We start from the raw sequence: 24,157 nt of genomic DNA on the forward strand, positions 1-24,157 counted from the left end.
AGCTAGGTACAGTACAAACTGGGAACGGAAAGATTGACCCGGCTCGGAAATTCAAATGTACTACAGCTGCCCGTGTAGCTGGATGAAGAGCCGTTTGCTTTTGAAAAAAAACTATATTAAGCAGTGAGAAAATATTAATATTTGATCAATCAAAATACTAATCCTATCAGTGCGATATGGAACCTTTAATAATAGAATTATGCAGATAACTTCTTCTCTGAGACTTTGCATTGTTTATTAAAGGGGCTGTATGCATAATTTCAAGTAAACCTTGGCAATGGCAATGTCCGATTAAGAACAGTACCCTTAACACCTTAATCTGATCAAAAATGTGGAAGATAATGCCAGTTTTTTGGACTCGTAACGTTTTAATCCTGATAATTTCTTTTGCAGAGAAACCACAAATCCAAATTAACAGTTTTAAAAAACAAAAACAAGGAGAATTTATTAATAGTTGATCTAATTTGTCAAGGGTACCGTTGTAAATCGGACATTGCCACCTTTGCATGGAGGGTCACTTGAAATTACGCGTACAGTCCCTTTTATTCCTTCTCTTAGACTGTGCATGGTTTATCAAGTGTAATAAAAACTAACAATGGCAAAGATGTAAATTTTATGTTTTATAAATAATAAATATGCTTATAAAACTAACTTCATTTTATTTTATCGCATGGTTTTTTTCTGACACTTGTTTTCGTAAACAGCTCATTATAGTGTACAGTGTATGTAAAACAGGGTAATGTACAATCTATGTGTTTAGTTTTCATTGAACATAGTTTTTCTTTGTATTACTCACAATTTGTACTAAACATTTACGAAGAAATAAAAAATAAAACTGAAAACTGTATTGTCCATTTACGAAATGTAAGTTTTAAACGTACAATGAATGTACAAATGTTTTGGACTAGAGTTTAAAAAAAACTACTTTTTTAGAATAAAAACGTGGAGATCAAACTGAGATCAAGTTTGGAGATCATCATCAGAGCCCGGATTTTAAGAGATTGTTCTCAAATATGTTGCATTGATCATGGTTTGCCTCAGCAAAGTATTATGTTGACAAAATTTTCAATATCTGTTAAATTTGATAGAACGTTTTAAAACATTGTTTTATATTTCTCACTTATTGATATTTAGAAAAAATGCTTAATCATTAGTTATGATGTTGCATATTTATATGTATAAAGGAAGCATTTTTCACACATTTTTAGGGTTGATCTCTGTCAAGAGTTTGTATTTGATATTTATCCACGTGGAATAATGAGATTAAATGTTTTGTTAGTGTGAACTCTAGTAGCCTGGGGGAGAGGGTTAATCTTAGGGGGGAAGGGAGGGATTAAATTTGAAAGTTTGAGGGGCTAGACTTGGGTACAGCTTCTAATCTTCTTATCCAGACTGTTTGAGAGATTATCTGAACTCACAATAACGTCTTGATTAGCTCCCCTCGGCTTGGGAAGGGTTGGCGGTGGCATTTTACAAGAATTCACAGCGTTCTCCGCCTCCTCCTGACTTCCTCCAACGCCTCCGAACTCAAAGCTAGTTTCTAGGTAGGTTTTCTCTATGGAGAGGTTTGGATCCTCCAGCGGAGGCAGGGTTGAGTGCTGAGAGGGTTGACTAGAGGCAGTACTCGGAGACCGGATGGAATCCTCCTTTGGAACACTAGAGCACTGGGAGGATTGAGAATCTCTATCCGAGGTGGTATCTCCAAGATTCTCCAGATTCTTTGGTTTCTTCAGGATGGATTTGGTGGGGGTTGCCGTCTGCTCACTGGAATGGTTTGAGTCCGGAGATACCCGACTTAGATTGGGTTCAGCATGGGCCTGGAAAGTTACTGTTCCTCGGGAGCATTCGATGCTGCTGTGACTACCATGAGGAGAGTTACGTGCAATTACCGCAGCATTGGAGTAAATATGCTGAGATCGGAGATTCTTAGGTATAGGCTGAGCATAGGTGGGTTGGAAACCACGGATATATGAGTCCTGTGAGGTATTGTGGAAACTACCAATGGAAGCATAGGTCTCATTGTGATCTTTATATACATATGGATTGGTTGTAGCTGACCATCCGTATCCCGGAGCCACCTGACGAGGAGTATATCCGTATGGGTTATCACTCACGCTCCCGCTCTCATCTCTGATCAAACTACTGTGTGTTGGGACATTGGTCGTGTTCGAATCCTGATTTGAACTGCTCAGTAGGAAATGTTTCGCCTCTGGATCCCGGGATATATTCTCCAGTTCGTCTTGGATAACACTGAACCCATTGTCCGTTGTTGTCGACTTATTGGTCTCCAAATCTTCCGGGACTTTCTTCCTGCGGAAGGAGACAAGAATTATCATGACAACAAACATGCAAAGGACAATAAATCCTACAATGCCCACTATGAGGTATAAAAGTATCTTGCTGGGCTTTTCTGAGTGCAGTTCTGTATTGCTCACATCCCCCGTGGAGTGGGGACTTGTCTTCACGTCGTTCTGCAGAACAGGGCTCGGTAGGAAGGCTTTAACAACATTAGATATCTCACCTAGGTTTCCATCTTTATCTACCGCGAGGATAGCGTAGTACAGATTCTTATCATACTCCGACAGAGGGATCTTCCGGGTTTCCTGTATTCCAGCAGGCTTAAAAGCACTGAAACTCTCAACTAGACTGGTTTTCTTAATATTTTCGTAGAACTTACTAGAATCTGTGGCGAGGTAGAGTTGGTAGGAAGTTGGTTTCCCGTAATCAAAATCATCTCCAGGACTGATCCATGTAAACTCAAGTTCATCAGTCTTGGGGAGCATTGTTACAGCCAGGTTTAGGATTCTGGAGGGAGGCATTGATCCCTTCTCCATATTGTGGATTCTAAATGAATCCCCCCAATGGATTCGGGAAAAAGCTCCAAGTTTCTGGTTTGAAACCTTCTGATACTGATCCTGGCAACAAGAACGGGAATTGTCTCCATAACTCTTCAGCGGAGCAAACGCTTTTCCATAGTTATCATTAACCCGGAGCGTGATAGTGTACCGTCCCTCACTGGGCACTTGTGTCAGGTACCTGGAGTAAATTCCGTCCTGAGGAAACAAATCTGGATCACCATTTCCATTATCAAGAAGTGGGATATATATCAGGGGGGTTAGATATCCAGACTGGTTTATTGCCTGGAGTTCGACAATAACACTAGCATCAACGACCGGGGCATAGTTGACAGTGACCTCAGCATACATTATGACCGGCGTACTAGCCGACAGGCTGACCGCATGTTCATCCAGGTTAGTCCAAAACCTGACGTTTATTGTCTCCTTGGGGTCTCTGGGATAGGACAGAACTGTTACAATATGAGAATTCATCATGGTTTCAGATGGAAGACGTTCTAGGCTGTAGCTCCAGTTCATTCCGATATTCTGCTCCTAAAATATTAAGAGCATTATTATCATAATTTTGGATTTAATTTACTTTCAAAATGGTTAAATATTAAAAAATTCACTCTCTGGTAGAAGATATAGGCCTGTATGATTTTTAACCAATTACGAGGTTTCTTCATTCAGGTAGAGTAAAGTTTTGCCATTGTGATAAAGCAAACTTTTTTTAATGTTCAACCTTAAAGCTTGAATTGATTCAAAAATGTTAAAACTTAATTTTAGACACTTATCTAAGATTTAAAGTGGAAGTGTTATTTTGCAGAAGTTATAAGTCGAAGTATATTGTATTGTCTCTTTTATTGACACTTAAACTAATAACCAATAATAATAAACTGCAACTAAAAACAGACAGTAATATAAACAAAAAAACAGCTAAAACAAACAGCAAAAACAAACAAACAGCAACTACAAACAGACAGTAACATAAACAAACAAACTGCAACTACAAACAGACAGCAACATAAACAAACAAACAGCAAAAACAAACAAACGATAACAAAACAAACAAACAAACAAAGGTTAAATTAAATAAATAAAGAGTATGTAAACTAACAATCAGTAACATTAAAAAACATACAGCAAAAAAAAGCAAACGGTAACATAAACAAACAAACATCAAAAACAAACAAACTGCAACAACAAACAGATAGTAACATTTAAAAACAAAGGTTAAAATAAACTAATGAGTATGTAAACTAATAATCGGTAACATTAACAAACATACAGCAAAAACAAGCAAACGGTAACATAAACAAACAAATAGCAAAAACAAGCAAACGGTAAAAAAAACTGCAACAACAAACAGATAGTAACATTTAAAAACAAAGGGTAAAATAAACAAACAAAGAGTAATGTAAACAAGCAATCAGTAACATTAACAAATATATAGTAACGAAAAAACAGCAACATAAACAAACACACAGTAACATAAACAAGAAGATAGTAACATAAACAAACAAATAGCAAAACAAACAGACAGTAATATAAACAAACAATTAGTAACAAACAAACAACCCTTAACATAAACAAACAAATAATAAAATTAACAAACATGAAAACAGTAAACAAATATGGAATAAATTCAACAAAATTTAATTTAAAACAATAGCAGAGAAACAACAAAAAATCTACACTCTTTCTAACAAATCAAATAATCCATGAACATCTAAGAAAGCAAATGTTTGACCATACTCGCGGCGCATACCATATATGCAATATTGTGTGTTTACTATAACGAAACACAAATAGATATAAAATAAGCATAAAATCATCCGTAAAAAATTCCGCAGAGTGATGATTTTACAAGAAGGAATTTTCATCAATTTCAATGAGGGGGGGGGGGGCTGAGCCCCTCTGGATCAGTGAAATCATGGTTTCTAGGGCCTAAGTTTTCTGGCTACAACCGAAGTGCCCCCCTTGGACATAATCCTGTATAGTGTATACCGCCCCTGAGTCGAACCCCATAAGGCACTTTATAACCTTGGATCCAGTATCCCTTAACCAGTTCATACTCAATTTTTGTTCCTACACTTCCCTCTCCTCCCTTTAAATCATCTCCCCCCTCCCCCTCTCCTAGACCTTAAAGTCCCCAGAGAGCTTTGAAGTAGAGATATGAAAACATGAAATATAAGAACGTGGAAGAAAACGCATAAAAGATGTTGGATATAGAAGCACATTATATAAAGATGAGATATACTTTACTCCCATATTTTTATTCGGAGTAATCCCCCCCCCCAGATCCCACCCCCTTCCCCATCCCTACCTCCTGCTCTTGTTTCTCTGCCAACACTAACCCCCCCTTATTTTTCCATCATTCAGTTTTTTACTTTTGTTTGTATTGTATTGTATCGTATTCAATGTTTCCGTTTTCTTTTTGTAATTCTTTTCTTAAGTTTAATTTCAATAGTTTCCTAAGAAAAGATATTTATGCGAGCAATTACGTCTCTAACTATCTTCATGTTAATAACAATAGAATGCACAACACAAAGTACCAGGATTCCTAATGGGAGAAGGGGGGAGGAGGGGAACCCCCCCCCCCTCCCATTTTCAAAATCTAAAACATCTTTTTTTCTAGCTAAATGTTGTAGTAAATGGAAACTTTTAAAATAAACAAAATCAAATGTTACACTTAGTTTTATCGCGCATTCAAATCTTTAAAATTCCTCTCAGAATAATACACAGCATTTTGCTTCTTATTTCTAAAAGGACGAACTTTGAAATACTGAATTATTATTGTTCAAAGATCCATGCCCGATTCCCAAAGGTATCTTTTCTAACATTTTACCAGAAGAAAATATGGAAATTTCATTTTTTTTAATTTGAAAATTAATACTTTTCAATTGCGGAATTTTTATGGCGGACGTGGGAATTATTTGCACCGAAGGCAGTGAAGAAAATCAATTTCATTATTCCTCACTATTACTCAGTTAAAGGTGGTGACCACATACAAACTCTCTGAAAGAAGAGTCAATAGAAATTCCGTTGATAGTCCCTTTAAAGGAATTATTAGGCCTAATTTCAAGCACCCTTGAAACCTTTATCTGATCAATAATGTGGGAGATATTGTCGTTTTTCTAGCTTACCGATTTAAATGGAACGTTGTAAATAGAGAAGATGTGGAAGGTGGCGAGGTTATCCATGATATCAGAGAACAGGTTCCCCCGCCTGTCCTGCAGGGTCATACTCTTCAGGTAGTTTTCGAAGGGGTTGACCGCAAACACGTTGAACTCTGTCTCCCCCCCGGAGAACTTGTCCAGGGTGAAGTGTCCTCGGTTCTCGTAAACTCCGTCCGTGTGTGGTCCGTACTCATGCTCGTAGATCTTAACAAATATATTTTTCAAAATAGATTCAAGATTTTAACAAAAATAAAAAAGAGATATATATTTTTTTATTAATGTAAAGAGCATAAGTAAAGTTTAACAATAACATTTTTTTATTTAAAAGAATTCTGATTTCAGAAAAATATAAGATTAAAAAGCAGAAAAAGAGTATACATTTCTATGAAAAGAGGGTACAGAGGGGGGGGGAGGGTAGAATGAGTTTGTAAATAGTAAAAGGTATAAAATATTAAATTAGAAGAGGGGAGAAGCGGAGATGATTTTAACTAAATTTAGAATTCCTTTATAAAGAAGGCATAGTTACAAATATATAGATATATAGATAGATAGATAGATAGATAGATAGATAGATAGATAGATAGATAGATAGATAGATGGAAAGTTAGATATATTAGGATCAAAATATCGACAATGAAGTTAGATTGTATCCTTGTAAACTTCTATCTTGACAGATCATGATATTTCAAAAATTATTCTTGATGTAACCAGACTCAGAATAAATAAAACTTTTTTACACTTTTCTAGAAAGTCTTATTCTTCAAATATTTAAAGATTAATTGATTGATTTAAGGTTTTTTAGTTATATAGATTGAAATATGAATAGCTAGAGATATATCTTTAGTTAAATAGATTGATAATTTTTCAGTTAGATAACTTAATTTAACTATGGATTTTTAGTTAGATGAATAGATTATTTGATAGATTGATATAAAGAATAAAGATAGATTGTTTTATTCCATAGATTAATATATTGTTAGATAGTTAGACAGCTGGTTAGAAATAGATTAGTGGCTTCACAATTAGATTGGTGTTTTGATAGATACATTTATAGATTATTTATTAGATAGGTTAATTGATTGTTAGATACTTAGATAGAATAATAGATTGCTATATTTGTAGTTAGATAGTTGGATAGATTGAAAAATAGATAGAAAGATAGATAGGTTGAAAATTAGATAGTAAGAAAGATAGATTGAAAACTAGATACATAGATAGATGGATTAATAATTGGATAGATAGATAGATTGATTAAATTATGAAATGTTCCTATAACCACAAATAACCCCCCCCCCAGGAACAATATTTCTATAAATTGGTTAATAAATAAAATAAACAATAAAAAGAAAACTATTCTTTTCTATGATGAAAAAGGAACAAAAACAAATGACAATGGGGGATAAATAAAAGAATGGTGAAGATGAAAAAAAACAAAGAACTGTCAAATACAGGCCGGTACATTGTAAATGAACTAAGTACGGGCCGGTACATTGTACAAGGGGTAAATACGGGCCGGTACATTGTACAAGGTCTAAATATGGGTTGGTACATTGTACAAGGACTACATACAGGTCTGTACATGTAGAAGGGCTAAATACTGGCCGGTTCATTGTACTGTACAAGGACTAAATACGGGCTAGTACATTGTACACAAGGACTAAATACGGGCCGCCGGCCGTTACATTGCACAAGGACTAAATACTGGCCGGTACATTGTGCAAGGGCTGCCCAGCCCGCCATGGAACATTTTACACGGGCCGGTACACCTACCAGTGCAGGTGCAGGGCTCCAGGTCCTACTGTAGATCTCCCTGAATGTGTCGGTCAGGGTCACGTAGGAAGACAAAGAGGAGACATCGGAGTTGATCTCGTCATCAACTATATAAAAGGATTCACCTCCTATAAACAGATAATAAAATTAATAATAATAAATTGATTAAAGGAACTGTCGTTGATGTAATTTCAAGTGACCCTCCATTTAAAGAGCTGGCTATGTCAAATTTTTAACTGTCCCTTTTAAACCCTTATCTTAGTACCCTCATCTTAGTACCCCTATCTTAGTACCCTCATCTTCGTACCCTTATCTTAGTACCCTTATCTTAATACCCTTATCTTAGTACCCTCATCTTAATACCCTTATCTTAGTACCCTCATCTTAGTACCCTTATCTTAGTACCCTCATCTTAGTACCCTCATCTTAGTACCCTCATCTTAGTACCCTCATCTTAGTACCCTTATATTAGTACCCTTATCTTAGTACCCTCATCTTAGTACCCTCATCTTAGTACCCTCATCTTAGTACCCTCATCTTAGTTCCCTCATCTTAGTATCCTTATCTTAATACCCCTCATCTTAGTACCCTCATCTTAGTACCCTCATCTTAGTACCCTCATCTTAGCACCCTTATCTTAGTAATAATGTGTAAAATATCGTCTTTTTTAAAGCTTTACATGGTTACATTTCTCAATTTTTCCGGTTGCATTGTTGCTGTTGCAAGAAATCCATGGATGAGTCACTTTTATAGAGAAACCACGATTAATAATAATCAATTTGTAGAGAAATAATCAGAGATAACTCAATCATCTTTGGCTCCGCGGCAAAGGTTTAAAGAATACCGTTGTATATTGAACAATCTATACTATCGACATAGAGAGGGTCACTTGACATTACATTTACAATTGCTTTAATGGCAACAATAATAATAACAATAAAATATTATTAATAATAAATAAAGATTAATAAAACAGTGCAATATATATGATAAATACAAAACAATAATTGAATTTTGTTTATGATCAATCCTTTCAACATTATAGATATTTTTTAACAAAGAGTTTTAACGTTCGAGTGCAATTTTCATTATTTTGATACAATGGAGCAAGTATATTGTCTCTATATCGGATTTCAAAAAGAAAGAAAATACTCGGATATAATCCTTTTACCCCGTATACCTTTAGATGGATAGATAAATTGTTATATAGTAACAGTTTACACTACTTAGTACTGTTTGTGTGCTGAACTGTAGACAACCCCAACCAAAAAAAGTTTTTTAATTTCAGAAATATTTTTATAATGTTTTTTTGTTTCTTTCTGAATAATAATAATAATAATAATAATAATAATAATAATAATAATAATAATAATAATAATAATAATGATAATAATACCTGTTCTATAAGCTAGTCTCTCTAAAGATATACTTATATCTACTACTGGAGGTTGTGGTAAAGATATTGAGAATATTTGAAGAGAATGCCTTTGCGACAATTCCAACATTTCTCGTTCTTCGCTTAGTGACAGGGAGGTTACCCCGCCCCTGCTCATGATAATCAGGACCGCTCCCTGGGGCGTGGTTGAACCCTGCAGGGCCTCAATAGCACGTTCTATGCCACATCTTACACAGCTACCTGAGCTGGGAGAGAGGTTGTACTTGTTCTTGATCGAGAACGCGAGGCCGTTCCTTGTTTGAGGATTTGTTTTAGGTCCTAGCTTGGATAGAGGATAAGCAATATGAGCAGCCTCGTTGAATAGAACGAGGCCGACCTCTGCCGTGTCAGGGAGGTCATGGACAATAAACTTTTTGCTCGCAGTCCGGATAAAATCCCAGTTATCTCGCATATTCATTGATTGTGAGTTCTCCAGGACTATAACATATTTCGGAGCAGAGCGTCGGGTGATTGAAAACCTTGGCAGGGTGAAGTTCCCCGGCTCCCGGACGGTTGAGAAATCCGGGTGATGTGTTATGATGTCCTTGACAGTCCGGCCCCGGCATAGGGCGTGGTGGACAGAGGTTACGCTCAGACCGGCACGGCGAGGATCGTAATCCTCGAAAACTCCGTAGCGCAGGCGCATCCATTGATTAGCGATCATTTTCCCCATCATAGAGGAGTTGGAGGGGGCTAGGAAGGAAAAGGGGAGGTGCATGTATTCCCCAGGGTAGCCACACCCCTGGGATTGTTGGGTCCAGGGGAACGCCCCTTTGACAGGGTGATCCTCTCCAACCAGTATATCTCCAGTCTGAAAATGAAATAAAAAATTCTTTATTTTGTTCATTTGAAAGCGGAAGAATGTTAGTTTTAGTTTTTTTGGGACAATCTTAAAAATTCAAGTTGCTAGATAACTAGGTTCTTAAAAACTGATTTTTTAAAAAGATAAAATTCAAACAAAACATAAATTGGAACTAACAGTAGTCAAACTTGTAGACGCTGCCAAATGTTTAGGAACATTCTTAACCCTCTCGAAAATACCCCCTCCCCTTCCATGCCCCCTCGACCCCATTCCTTACCCCTCCCTCCCCAGTTTGACTAAAAAACAATTTAGAAGCCGAATCCTGAATCCTTATCTTATTGTGCATCAAAGGACCATTTAACTTTGTCAACGCGCACTCTAGCTATATCAATACGCGCACGAACGCGCATAAATCAAGGTGTTAGAAAAACGTGATAAAACTTCAATTTGTAAGATGTTAAAGATTTTGTCGGAGAATGAAACTTTTGTTTAAGAAAAATCTTGTTAGAATTTGAATTTAAATTATTTAAATTCTTCAAGAAAATCTTTGTTGATATATCTGTACAGTCCCTTTTAATTTGTTTGTTTGAAGTTATGTAATAGAGACAAAATGTTTTCTCCTTGAATATAATCGTATTGCAAAGTTTCATTATCTTCATCTAACTTTTCCAACTTGTATTAAATGCAATATCCCTTTCTTTTAGACCCTGTACTGTACCCCCTTCCCCTTATCCTTCCTCTTTTCCACCCCCCCTCCATCATTCCCCTTTCCCCTTTTAGACCCTGTACTGTACCCCCTTCCCCTTATCCTTCCCCTTTTACACCCCACCCCCTCCATCATTCCCTTTCCCTTTTTAGACCCTGTACTGTACCCCCTTCCCCTTATCCTTCCCCTTAGTTACCCCCCTCCATCATTCCCCTTTCCCCTTTGCAAAACCAAAAAATCGTCGACACATATCTGAGATATTAATGTGTAAAAATGTGAAAGCAACATCTTTGCATTCTAATATTTTTGCAGTCCTATCTAGTGTACTACAAACGTATCTTTGCTGTCTAGTGTATTGTAATAATATCTTTGCTATATAATGCATTTAAATACCTTTGCTGTCCTATCTAGTGTATTGAGATATCGATGCTGCCCTATCTATTGCATTATAAATTTTCTTTGGTGTTTATTCCTGTGTATTCTAATACATTTGCTGTCCTATCTAGTGTATTACAATATCTTTGCTGTCGTATCTAGTGTATTACAATATCTTTGCTGTTCTATCTATTATATTATAATATCTTTGCTGTCGTATCCAGTGTATTACAATATATTTGCTTTTCTATCTCGTGTATTATAATATCTTTGCTGTCGTATCTAGTGTATTACAATATCTTTGCTTTTCTATCTCGTGTATTATAATATCTTTGCTGTTTTATCTATGTATTCTTTGCTGTTCTATCTGTGTATTCTAATATCTTTTCTGTAAAAGCTAGTGCATTACAATTTAAAATATCTTTGCTGTCCTATTTAGTGAATTACAATATCTTTGCTGTCGTATCTAGTTTATTATAATATCTTTGCTGTCTATCTAGTGTATTACAATATCTTTGCTGTTCTATCTCGTGTATTATAATATCTTTGCTGTTCTATCTCGTGTATTACAATATCTTTGCTGTTCTGTCTATTATATTGAATTATCTTTGCTGTTCTATCTATTATATTGCAATATCTTTGCTGTTATATCTATTCTATTATAGTAAAATGCTGTTCTATCTATTATATTAAAATATCTTTGCTTTTATATCTATTATAATATAATATCTTTGCTGTTATATCTATTTTATTATAATATCTTTGCTGTTATATCTATTATATTATAATATCTGTGCTGTTATATCTATTATAATATAATATCTTTGCTGTTATATCTATTATATTATAATATCTTTGCTGTTCTATTTATTATATTATAATATCTTTGCTGTTCTATCTATCATATTATAATATCTTTGCTGTTCTATCTATCATATTATAATATCCGTGCTGTTATATCTATTATATTAAAATTTTTTTGCTGTTCTATCTATTATATTATAATATCTTTGCTGTAATATCTAGTAATATCTATATTGTATAATATAGATATAATATAAATGTTATTCACAAATTCAGTTAATGTTTTCATTACTTGTATTTTTCAGTTTAAAATCAGCCATCTTTATTTTGTAAATCCAGTTAAATATTATTGTTTTCCGTTTGGCTGCAAGGGGGGAATTGGAGCGTTTAACCCAATTTAACCCGTCCCATTTATGTAACCTTGCGACCCTTAAAGATTTTATTTTCCTTCAATGCCCTTCATGTTTGAAATCCAAGGATATATCGATAAAGAATAATTATTGAAAACACATTGCGTCAAGTTGAATGAGGAATCTAAAATGTCGTTAAAATAAAAACCCAGACAAATTTAAGGGGGGGGGGGGGTTTACTTGACAACAGAAATTGCTTGAGAATTAGTATTTTTTCTTCCAGAGATGCAATACACAATTTGCGTCCTAACTCATAATGCTTCTTTTGTATTTGTAATTGACTTATTATTATGTGTTTGACATCAAAGGCACAGTATTCTCCCGCTGATTTTAATATTTTAATATTATTCAGTTTCTTAAAAGAAACTGCTTTCTAAAAAGTTTTACACAAGACAGCGTTTACAAAATTCTGCAATATCAGTAAAATCAGAGGCAAAGTAATAATACAAACTTTAACAGTTTTCCTCCAAATAAAATAAAAAAAAAATAATTTATTTTTGTCCAATAAAACAAGATTCAATATGAGCATCTGAGTCCAAAATTTGTGGTTGTTCAGCTGTAAGATTAGAATATTAGAGCTTAAAATTAACCTCCATGGAAAGATGACAATGTCCGATTCACAACGGTACCCTTGAAACCTTTATTTATTAATAATGTGGAAGATATTGTCGTAGTTCTAGTAACTAATTCTAATACTTCATTATATATGTTTTGCTGCAATGGAAAATTAACCTTGTTTTAGTTATAAACACTCATATCTAATTCATCCTTAATCAAATATAGATTTGAAGGGAACTGTTGTGAATCGGGGAATGCCATCTTTTTAATGAAGAGTCTCTTAAAATTACGCTTACAGTCCCTTTAAGGCGAGGAATCAATTATTTTCCGTTCTAAAAAATATAAGAAGAACCTACCCTTGATCCTGTCGGAGGAAGACATGATGATGAGAGCGGTATTCTACAATCTATTTCACTCCAAGAACTTGGAACTTCTATAGAGATTTTGTCAAAGTAGACTTGGCCTTCTGTTGCTAGGTGAAGTGACCTACTTGCTGCCGTCAGACTTCCCTACAATATATTCATTCATTAATTTTAAATTCATTATTCATTCATTCATTTTTATTCATTTCTTCATTCACTCATTAACTTTATATTCTATTAAGTTGCTAGGTGAAGTGACCTACTTGCTGCTGTCAGACTTCCCTACAATATATTCATTCATTCATTTTTATTCATTTCTTCATTCACTCATTAACTTTATATTCTATTAAGTTGCTAGGTGAAGTGACCTACTTGCTGCTGTCAGACTTCCCTACAATATATTCATTCATTAATTTTAAATTCATTATTCATTCATTCATTAACTTTATATTCTATTAAGTTGCTAGGAGAAGGGACGATACCGATTAGAAAGAGAATGATGATCTTCATTTTTATCTGATCAACCGCCAAAGTAGCAGTTTCAGCAAAGTAGCAGAGATCTTTAAGGAAAGTCGCAAAGAATATGTTTACAAAGTAGCACAGATATAGGAAAATAAGCTATTTTTAGTATAGTAGCAAAGTAGCAGAGACTTAAGCAAAGTAGCAAAGAATATGTTTACAAAGTAGCCACAGATATAAGAAAATTAGTTTTCATAATTAAGTATAGTTATAGATTGAAGCAAAGTAGCTCAGATTTAAGCAAAGTAGCACTGATTTAAGCGAAGTAGCACAGATTTAAGTAAAATAGTACAGAATATGTTTGAAAAGTAGCACAGATGTTAGCAAATTGGCAATAATATTTGAGCAAAGAACTGAGCTATGTGTCACAAGTTTGAGAAAAGTAGCATATATTTGAGTAAAAGTAGCTCAGATTTAAGCAATTTATCGGAATTTTCAGAACCAGAACAAAGTAGAGGATTAAACAATCAATAGGTTGAAAATTGAAGAACAGATCAAAGCAGCTAAGAAGCTTAACGGGGCTCGGGGGTTATTCTGCAAAAATTAGCGGCTCGGTGGTAGAAAATTTGGGGTTGTTTGCTGCCGAGCCAACTTCCCTCGTCTGAATAGAGAGAAAAGGGATATGAGGACAAAGTATATAAATGCTTAAACAATGAAAATATTAAAATAAAATTTAATTTTATGTTTTGATTCTGAGGAAACGGAAATACGGTGAATCTGGCGCAGTTGGGATAAGCACGCGTGCGAGATTTTATTCTAGATTTAATGTTAATTCGAAATACAATTCGAACCCTTCCATCTCCCCCCCCCCCAACCCCTTTACCACTTTAAAGGCACCCAACCCCTCCTCCATTCTCAAATATTTCCCTTAAATTCCTTTCTTTGAGTCTGTTTTTTTAACGTTTAGCAAAAATTTTCGTAAAAATCTTCTTTCGAACCTTATTTTACTGTGCTTTCCTTTCTGTCTATCTGTCTCTCAATTTTTGTATCAATCTGTGAATCAATCTGTGTATCAATCTATCTATCACTCTGTCTATCAATCTGTATATCAATCTGTGTATCAATCTGTGTATCAATCTGTGTATCAATCTGTGTATCAATCTGTCTATCAATCTGTCTATCAATCTGTGTATCAATCTGTGTATCAATCTGTCAATCAATCTGTCTACCAATCTGTGTATCAATCTGTGTATCAATCTGTGATTCAATCTGCGTATCAATCTGTCTATCAATCTGTCTATCTATCAATCTGTGTATCAATCTGTGTATCAATCTGTCTATCAATCTGTATATCAATCTGTATATCAATCTGTCTATAAATCCGTCTATCAATCTGTCTATCAATCCGACTATCAATCTGTCTATCAATCTGTCTACCAATCTGTCTATCAATCTGTCTATCAATCTGTATATCAATCTGTATATCAATCTGTCTATAAATTCGTCTATCAATCTGTCTATCAATCCGACTATCAATCTGTCTATCAATCTGTCTTACTGTTTGTCAATATGCCTATCTGTCTGTCCCTGTCTAGCTGGCTGTCTATCTGTCTCTCAAAGAATTCCATTAACTGTGCAGTATATAATATTTTGTAATAATAACAATTATCATGGATGATTTACGCCCTGGTGTACAATTTGTTCATGAACAGGGGGGGTAATTTAACCAAAACCCTTACCTGCCCCCCCTCCCCCTCCCCCATGATCAAACTGACCGCTCGATACAACGCATGTACATATAACAAGGTTGGGGGTTGAAGGAGAAGGGGGAAGTCCAGAAGGGGGGAGGGGGTTGAAGGAGATACTGTGAAGTAGAAAATTAAATACTCTATAATTTCCCTCTTGAAGCGACGAGGTAAAATTGTCAGGAATTTATTCAAGGATTTTTTGAACATTTTAAAATGTTCAAGAAGGGGGTGCTTCAAAGCTTTACATTAAATACAATATACTAAAGAATAACTCATGTTCCCGCCCTTTATTCTGTACTTATACTTATGTGTATTTTAAGTTCCCATAACAATTTTCCAGAAAAAATCCCGCGAAATACTATTTATGTGACGGCAGTTACCCCTAAGTGTAAATGTAAGAAACCAAATTAGATTTATAGTGCTCAGAAAATCCCTAACATGAACGGTTAACCCCTCCCCCCTTTCTAGCTCAGCATTAACCCTACCCCTCCCTTTTTCGCCCATTCTCACTCTATCCCCGTCTTTATTTGTCCCTCCCCCACACCTGGCAATGTGCGTCCCCCCGCCCCCCCCCCACTCCACCCTACCAGACAAACTTTATATAATCTTTAAGAGGGAACGGGAAAGTCCCTCCTTTCTAATCCTGGCTGACTAACCACGCCCTCTTCGATCCCATCTACCCCCCCCCCCCAAACTTTGATTATCATCTGCCCCCTCCCCTCTCCCCCTCCCGGCCTCTTAGCTCCTTCTCGTCCCTTTCCTATCCTTCCCATCTAAAGGTCCGAAATCTAATTTTAGATATTTGACCGATTTTTCTCATCAACGCAATCCAGTTCAAGCTAATTAGCGTTGTAATATTTTAAATAATAAAAAAGATAAAATATAATATTTCATGACAATCAGCTATATTAAAAAATATTCCAATTTGATATTTAATTTACAAAGATGAAGAAAACGATAAAAAAATTGATTTCCAATATTATGTTATTTCATAGAAAGTACTAAGCGAACTAAGCTAACCACGATTTGCATCGCTCCAATGCGCATTGAAAATTACATTGGGAAACACTAACAAATTTATCTGTTTATTTCTGAATTTGTGGGGAAATGTACAATACAAACTGTATATTTATTCACCAATGAAGAAATGAATTAATATAAAAGTTGGCAACGAACTGAAAAGAATTTGTAAGAATAGTGTGAATAAGGAATATCCATATATAAGGGAGAGGGGTAATAATTATTTGGCAACGAAAAGTATAAACATAATCCCACGTCAAACTAAAGTATAAACATAATCCCACGTCAAACTAAAGTAAATTTCACGTAATATTGAAATCTTATTTTTCAATATTTTTCCTACTCCTTTTATTGAAGAGCTTTTTCAAAGAACAGCGAAAAACACAAATGATTTGAATTACTTACCACGCACCTCTGCCCCTTAAGTAAAAGTAAATTCAACCTAAAGTCTGACCGAGTCAAACTGGGACCGGAAAAGTTGACCCGGCTCGGAAATTCAAATGTACTACGGCTGCCCTTGATGGAACATAATAAGTTTTCTGTTCTCTGAAGTGTTTTTAAATCAAAACTAGGAGCTACGAAGGTCTCGTAAATTTGATCTTTTCCTTCTTTCTAGAATTTCTTTTACTTCTCAAGTTTTTGAAAAATAAACAAGTTTAGAGTCGATGACAAAGAATTTAAGGCAGATTAAGGTTTTTTAAAATGTTTATTCAAGCGTTAGGTGAGCTTATACAATACATAGAATGGGACAGTTTACCCAAATTTCCCCCATTAACCCTGTCTAGAAGGGTGGGGGGGGGATTTTTAATGAACGAAAATTGCGTCTATATTGTAGGCGATCTAAATTTGTTCACACATTCACAGAGAGAGGGGTTGATCAATTAGCATGAAGGTTAGAAATGTCAAATTTCAACAAGAATATAATATTTCACGCTCATTTACCCATTAGGACAGTTGAAATCCAACCTAGTGTTATATTATCAAAAGGGTCAAATAATTTAAGACAACAAAGTCTCAATATCCAATATGTCTATCAATACTTTATTTACATTGAAAGAGAGTATTCTGAAAAAATCAAAATCTGATTTTAATTTTACATATTTTTGTATCATTTAATTTCTATAAATGAAAACAAACAATTTTAATGAAAGTAAATTCTAGTCTTCAAGTTCACTAATTATACTTAAATTTCTTTGTGGCTGATTTAAAGAATATTTCAAATTTTTTTTCTGTGAACAGTAAATTGCCACGATAATTCATCCTGATCCCGATCCCGATCCCGATCCTGATCCTGATCCCGATCCTTATCCTGATCCCGATCCTGATCCCGATCCTGATCCTGATCCTGATCCTGATCCTGATCCTGATCCTGATCCTGATCCTGATCCTGATCCTGATCCTGATCCTAATCCTGATCCTGATCCTGATCCTCATCCCCATTTACTTTCAAATTTTGATGACTCACAAATTCAACTTAAAATTACTAACGATGATAATTCTAAGAACAGTTTTACTCATATCTAAACCATCTTGATCCGACAAAACAATATCGCTTCAAAAGTTCCCTATTTCTTACAACGATATATATAATTGGAATATCATCTAAAAGCTTGGGAACCCAGCTTTGCCTAAAACGACATTTTCTCTGAATACAAATAAGCTTGGTATTGCTTAATTTGTTGGTTTAAGAGATAAGAACGGGGGGGGGGGGAGGAAATCGATGCAAATCGAAAAGTTACCGTTTTTAGTCTAATGCAATTTCCGAGTCCTTAAAATTTCCAATTTCCGCCCCCCCCCCCCCCCATTCCAATCTCCCCCACCCTTTGTGAAACAAGTGTCTACGCAGTCCAAGTTATCACGCACATTTTTAAGGGGTTCGAACTTTTAAGCAATTTAATTTTTTATTTGGGTCTTTTTACTCTGTTTTCAAATAAAGATTTTTGTTTTCTTTCTGGTTATCATTTTTTTGAATTTATAATTTTAATGAATAATTAGCTTACACAATAATTATCTTCTAATGCATAATCTTTTGAGAAAAATTCATTTGTAATATTATTCTTATTTTCATATTTTATCATTCTATGAGATTTTTCTTTCAGTTGTTCATGAGACATTACATTAGAAACAAAATAATTAACTCTATTAATATCAAACAGCTTTCAGTTTCAAACAAAGTTTACAACAATTAAAAGTGTTTCTGTAGACAACCCTAATCAGTCAAAGGTTTAATAGCGTTATCCTTGCAACCTGATGGTGTAGACCTTTGATTTTTTTAACTTTGTTTTCTTAAATTCATAGTTCATAGTTGGTAATATCATAGTCCATAGTTCAAGTTGGTAATATCATAGTTCATAGTTCATAGTTGGTAATATCATAGTCCATAGTTCATAGTTGGTTTAAGGCATGAAATCAGTTTCTTTACTTTTTACGTTTATAATTTTTTATTTGTTACCTTGATATTATCTAATATTAGCGAGCAGCTGCTAGGTGTCAGCTCTGAACCTATTCTTACTGCAATATCTTCATAACCCCCAGTAGTAGGGTTTAATCTTATATTCGTTCCTCGTTCACCCCAGCTCATTGATATCACAGCAAAAACAGAGATAAGTCTTAATTTCCTCATTTTTAACCTTTTTGTTTGAGGTTTTTGGTGAGGTTAACACCGGCTTACATAGCAGAAGACTTCAACATAATATCTTTTTCTCACTTTTCTAATTAGAAATTCATGTTTTTTGATTATTCACATTTTTATTTCAGTTTTCTAGAAATCATAAATATGTAATTGGTTGTAACGTTGGCCCGTACGAAAGCAACAATTTCTTTTTTTGTCAGAGACAAGGCTTTTTAAGATCTTGTATTTGTTTTGAATTCAGCTGATCCTTATACTGACTGATAAGTTATAATTCAACTATCTTAATAATTTGTCTGTTTAACACTATATAAGCTCTCTCCTGTGCTCCGCGACTTCCAACGGTCGAAGGAAAACTAAACTCAGAAGAATTCACGGGAGCGCTCTCTCAACCCGGGTCCCGTGGCAGCGTATGCGATCCAGAATATTTTTTCTATGTTTCGTTGATAAATTAAGCATATTATCACAAAAGTTTATACGTTATACTTTAAAGATATGATGTTCTATATATTTAGAAAGATTTTTTGTTGAGAACGAATTATTTAAAGTTTACTTTAACCCACATTGTTGTATTAAATACCGGTATATATTTATAGTGGCTTGGGTTTTCTATACTACGTTTACAATGCTGTCCTGCCCCCCCCCCACCACATCCAACCCTACCTTGTCCTTTTAAGGTCCATGCTTTAGCTCATAACGAGTTGAATATTAAACAGGGTTTGGAATTAAATTGCTTGATATATCAAATCAACCATTAAAACAAACCATAACTTAGTTATTATTTGTTATTTAATGTTTAGATATGTATATATTGTTTGTTAAACCAACTTTTATAATTTTTAATCCTTGAAAATTAAGTCTTTGCCACAAACTCTGATATTCTAATCCCTAATAATCAAAGTTTAAAATTTCAAAGGTTGCAAAGACTCAATTTCTTTGCATAAGCCATGGACATAGAATAAATAAAATATTAATTTTTTGTTTATTTCTACTTAAGTTTTTTCTCTTTACTGGGACGTCTCCAATGAACGTTGAAAAAAAAAACATTATTTTGTGTGGAATCTGTCACGGCTTCTGTGACTAGAAAAAAAATTCAAACAAAATTTGCAAAAATTTCGAGTCAAGAAAAGACCATTTTTTAAACGTTTTTTCTTTAAAGAAATATTTGTCATTTATTACTCACTGAGGAAAAAGTTTTTTTTGTGAGAACACATTGATTTTAAAACTGTAAGATTTAACCTAATGTGAAATTTACTCTCGTTTAATGTGCGAGTGCAATGGACAAACTCTTGTATTGCATGAAATTTAGATTATCTTTATGAGATAAAATGCACTTTGGACAGAGATGAATTGCTTTAAATAATTAAAATAACTAACCAACTGTGCAACAGGAATAGTGCATTTTAAACTTTTGCGTATTTTCTTTTTTTAATAATTATATACTTTTAAAAGTGAAACAATTTCAGAATGATTTTAAAATGAAGAAATGTTAAAAAAAATCATAGTTTAAATTTCTTTTTCTTTTATGGCTTGATGTTTAAATATTTTATTTGTTTATTTATTGTTTTTCCTTTTGGAATCAAGGAGATGAAACTGTAAACAGAGAAATATAGATTTTAAAGAGATTGCTCACAAATTCCAAAGTAAAACTTAAAGGGGTAAAATAAAGGTGTGAAGAAATCGGAAGGTTTAGGCAACTTCATGATTTTCCGTTTTGACTTTGACACTTTTTTTCAATGAAAGGAATTGAGTCTTTGCCAACCCAAATAATCTCTATATCTTAACAACCTGATAGTGTAAACCTTTGATATTTTAAACTTAGATTCATTGACTAACAAAATACATAGTTTGAAATATCTAAGGTCTACAACATACGTGAAAACTTTATATAGGGATTATAAAATCAGAGTTTGTGGCAATCAATTTTTTTAGGTGTTCTATGTGAGAAAATGAGAGTCTATCAACAATTCACAAAAGTACATTTAACCTCAATTGCTGTATGTCCGTGTGATCAAGCGCTCTCAGGCGACTTGTGGAATTCTACAGTACTGAAGACGAGTAAATAAATGGCTATAATCTTTATTCTGATCCAGTTGAATATTGTATTTAGAGAAGGGTTTGTGTAGGTATTATAATGGAATTTCTATATCTATTTTTATTCCTTTATATTCCTATGCATTATTTATGGAATAGAATGTAATATCAGATTAATATTTATTACTATTATTCAATCTGATTTATAAGTTATTACTTATTTTAGATCAGGGGAACATCATATTCAGTTTTTTTTCAGTTCAAGAGAATGTTATTGAACCAAACACCTCCTATCAATCAAAAATTGAACTTATTACTCATCACAAAATCTAATTTTAAATAATCCTTTTTATATATCAAATAAAAATAGGAGTTTTAGAAGAAAAATCATTTTTTATAAGTCAAAAAGTAGATATTTAAAAACCCGCAAAATATGGACTGTATTCATTTCTCTTGATAATAAACTAAATTGTTTTGAACTTTAGGACAAATTTTTCATACAATGTTATATGATCTTTCTTTTCTAGATTTTGCAGCCTTTTGTTTATCCATTCTTAATTCATTTAAGCCTTTTTTCAAGCTTTCCAGACGCCCCTGAAACGCTGAAATGTTCAACGTTATAAATTCAAACTTGTAGAGAATACAATTTTGTTATGTTAAACTTTTTAGATTTTCTTGAGTTATCCATGGCAGCCAAACAAGTTAAACAAATTTTACAGTCTTAAAACAAAGATGCAAATCAGACAATACTTTAATCGATTGTGTAATCATTGATTTGATGAAAATAAAAGTCTTGATTTATTGTCAAAAAAATTAACAAAATTTTTTTTTCTCTTAAACCATTGAAAGCCCGAATACTCTTTCTAAGCTGCATAGCTTTGTAATTTTAGAGGAGATACATATTGCAAAACACAGTTTCTACAATATAAGTTTTATTTTTTACCCCTAAAAGTATTTTGCATATTTTTAGACGCCTGATGAAAAGCTTTTAAAAATCTTTCTTACTTCTTAGAATTTGCACTGTTTATTTTCAATATAATATTAGCACAGTTTTTGTACGAATATTTCTTAAAATTATACATTAGCAAGCAATTAAATATCGCCGATTTGGAGCCAGAGCCGGGTTGTTGCAATTTTCAATTAAAATGTGTTTGAACCCAATAAACCTAAAACTTTGCATTGTTTGTGCAAAAAAACTGACATTTGATATTTTGAATAGTTTAAAATATTAAACATTTAATTGCCTAATTTAGCTTTAATGTTTTTAATTAGCATGAAACCACAAATTTACATCAAATGTTCATTTACTCTTACGATTAATACCAGTAACATTTCAAATTCGACATACAAATAAAGTTAAATCAAAACTTATGACAAATGAATTAAACATAAAATTAAAAATGTTTTACTTAAATATTCAATTTTCAAACAGCAAAAAAAGTCCTGTTTACCATCATGAATATCATATTTTAAGTAAAAAGATAATTTTAATTAATTTTTGATGGTAAAAACTTATTTTCCATTAAGAACTAATAGATTAAAAATAGAATAAATAATTAAAGAATGTGTAGAATAATTTTCTATGGATGGTTTTTTAATTTATTATTTTTACAAGCGTTATTTGTTTTTTGAAACTGTTCTCTCTATGTTTGAATCTAGTTATAGTAGCATCTTTCCTGTACTTTCATTATTAACATTATTAACAAATTGGATTAAGTATATTTCACAATTGCATCCTCTGTCTGAGTCTGTGGACACACTTACTATCTATTTAAGAGTTTCATCTTTTCTGTAGATTTACTTCCTGCTCTAAAGTTGCATCCTCTTTATTCATTTTCTGTTTATACATCTTACATCATTATTCATTTCATATATATAGTTGCATCCTTGATTCTATTTCTGTCTTAAATATCTATCTAATTTATAGTTGCATCATTCTTATTCATTTTCTACATTAAAGTTGCATCCTTTCTATTCATAATTTATTATGTAGTTGCATCCTTCCTATTCATTATCGGTTTTAACATTGCATTTTCCGCCCTTTTCATTATCTGGATTAAAGATGCAACCCACCGGACTATTCATTATTAATTTTATAATTGCATTCTCCCTATTAATTATCTTTATTAAAGTTGCATCCTTCCTATTCACAGTTAATTATAAAGTTGAATCTTTCTATATTCTAGCCCTTATCTTCATAAATTTTTCATCTTTTCTATGCATTATCTAAATTTTAGAGTTGCATCCTCCTTATTAATTATCTACATAATAGTTGCATCTTCCCTATTCACTATCTACATAATAGTTGCATCTTCCCTATTCATTATCTTTATTAAAGTTGTATCCTCCCACTGTATATTTTTGTTCTCGACTGAGGGATGATCTGGTAAACTTCAGTTTTCAGTTTCGATAAAACACCAATCAAAATAAAACTTTTAGAATAAAACGGTTGGAGGGGGGGGGGGGGTCTCAAGGGAAATAATACAGCCTCTAACTAAAGACAGTACAATTTGACAAATCTTATTTGATAACTAATTTTCCTCTTTACAAAACTTGAAAAGAGGAAAAAATATATAAAAATCGATTATTTTGATATATTTAAGATTTATTTTCAGATTACAGGTACAAAGACGTTTATTCAAAAATGAATCATATTGGTTTTTCTTTAATAATATATCAAGTTTTTTAATTTTTGACAAAACCAGTAACATAAAATGATCAACATTTCAAAATTTTGACATATTTAAACGAAAAATTGTATCCAAGAATCTAAATTTGATAAATTTAATTTAACACCTCTTTTCTAAACCAACGGTTTACGACATCTATTAATCATAAACGTCCAAAATGTCGAAACCTTTTTTCATTTGCTTTAATTGTCTAAAGTTTCAGACTCTGAGGAATGAGACACTTTAATAAAGTTTCTGGCTCTGAGGAATGAGACACTTTTTAAGATTGGAAATAGATTGGATATATATGAGGAAGAGGGAAGAAGGGCCGAAAGACCGAAAGGCTTTTTATGGGGGGGG

General features: G+C 33.4%; 1 protein-coding gene across 1 annotated transcript; it reads right to left on the reverse strand.

Annotated features, from left to right (window-relative positions):
- Window positions 1–639: 639 nt before the first annotated feature.
- Window positions 640–19,431, reverse strand: LOC111706374 (calcium-activated chloride channel regulator 3A-1). Its single transcript, XM_023479235.1, has 6 exons — window positions 18,918–19,431; window positions 13,233–13,385; window positions 9,183–10,032; window positions 7,787–7,914; window positions 5,984–6,220; window positions 640–3,389 (listed from the first exon to the last, which is right to left on the reverse strand). The coding sequence occupies exons 1-6, from the start codon at window positions 19,086–19,088 to the stop codon at window positions 1,356–1,358; spliced, it is 3,573 nt and encodes a 1,190-aa protein (XP_023335003.1). The 5' UTR covers window positions 19,089–19,431; the 3' UTR covers window positions 640–1,355.
- Window positions 19,432–24,157: the final 4,726 nt, after the last annotated feature.

The sequence above is a fragment of the Eurytemora carolleeae genome, unplaced genomic scaffold (genome assembly GCF_000591075.1).
Source record: "Eurytemora carolleeae unplaced genomic scaffold, Eaff_2.0 scaffold640, whole genome shotgun sequence".
In the NCBI taxonomy this organism is placed as follows: Eukaryota; Metazoa; Arthropoda; class Copepoda; order Calanoida; family Temoridae; genus Eurytemora; species Eurytemora carolleeae.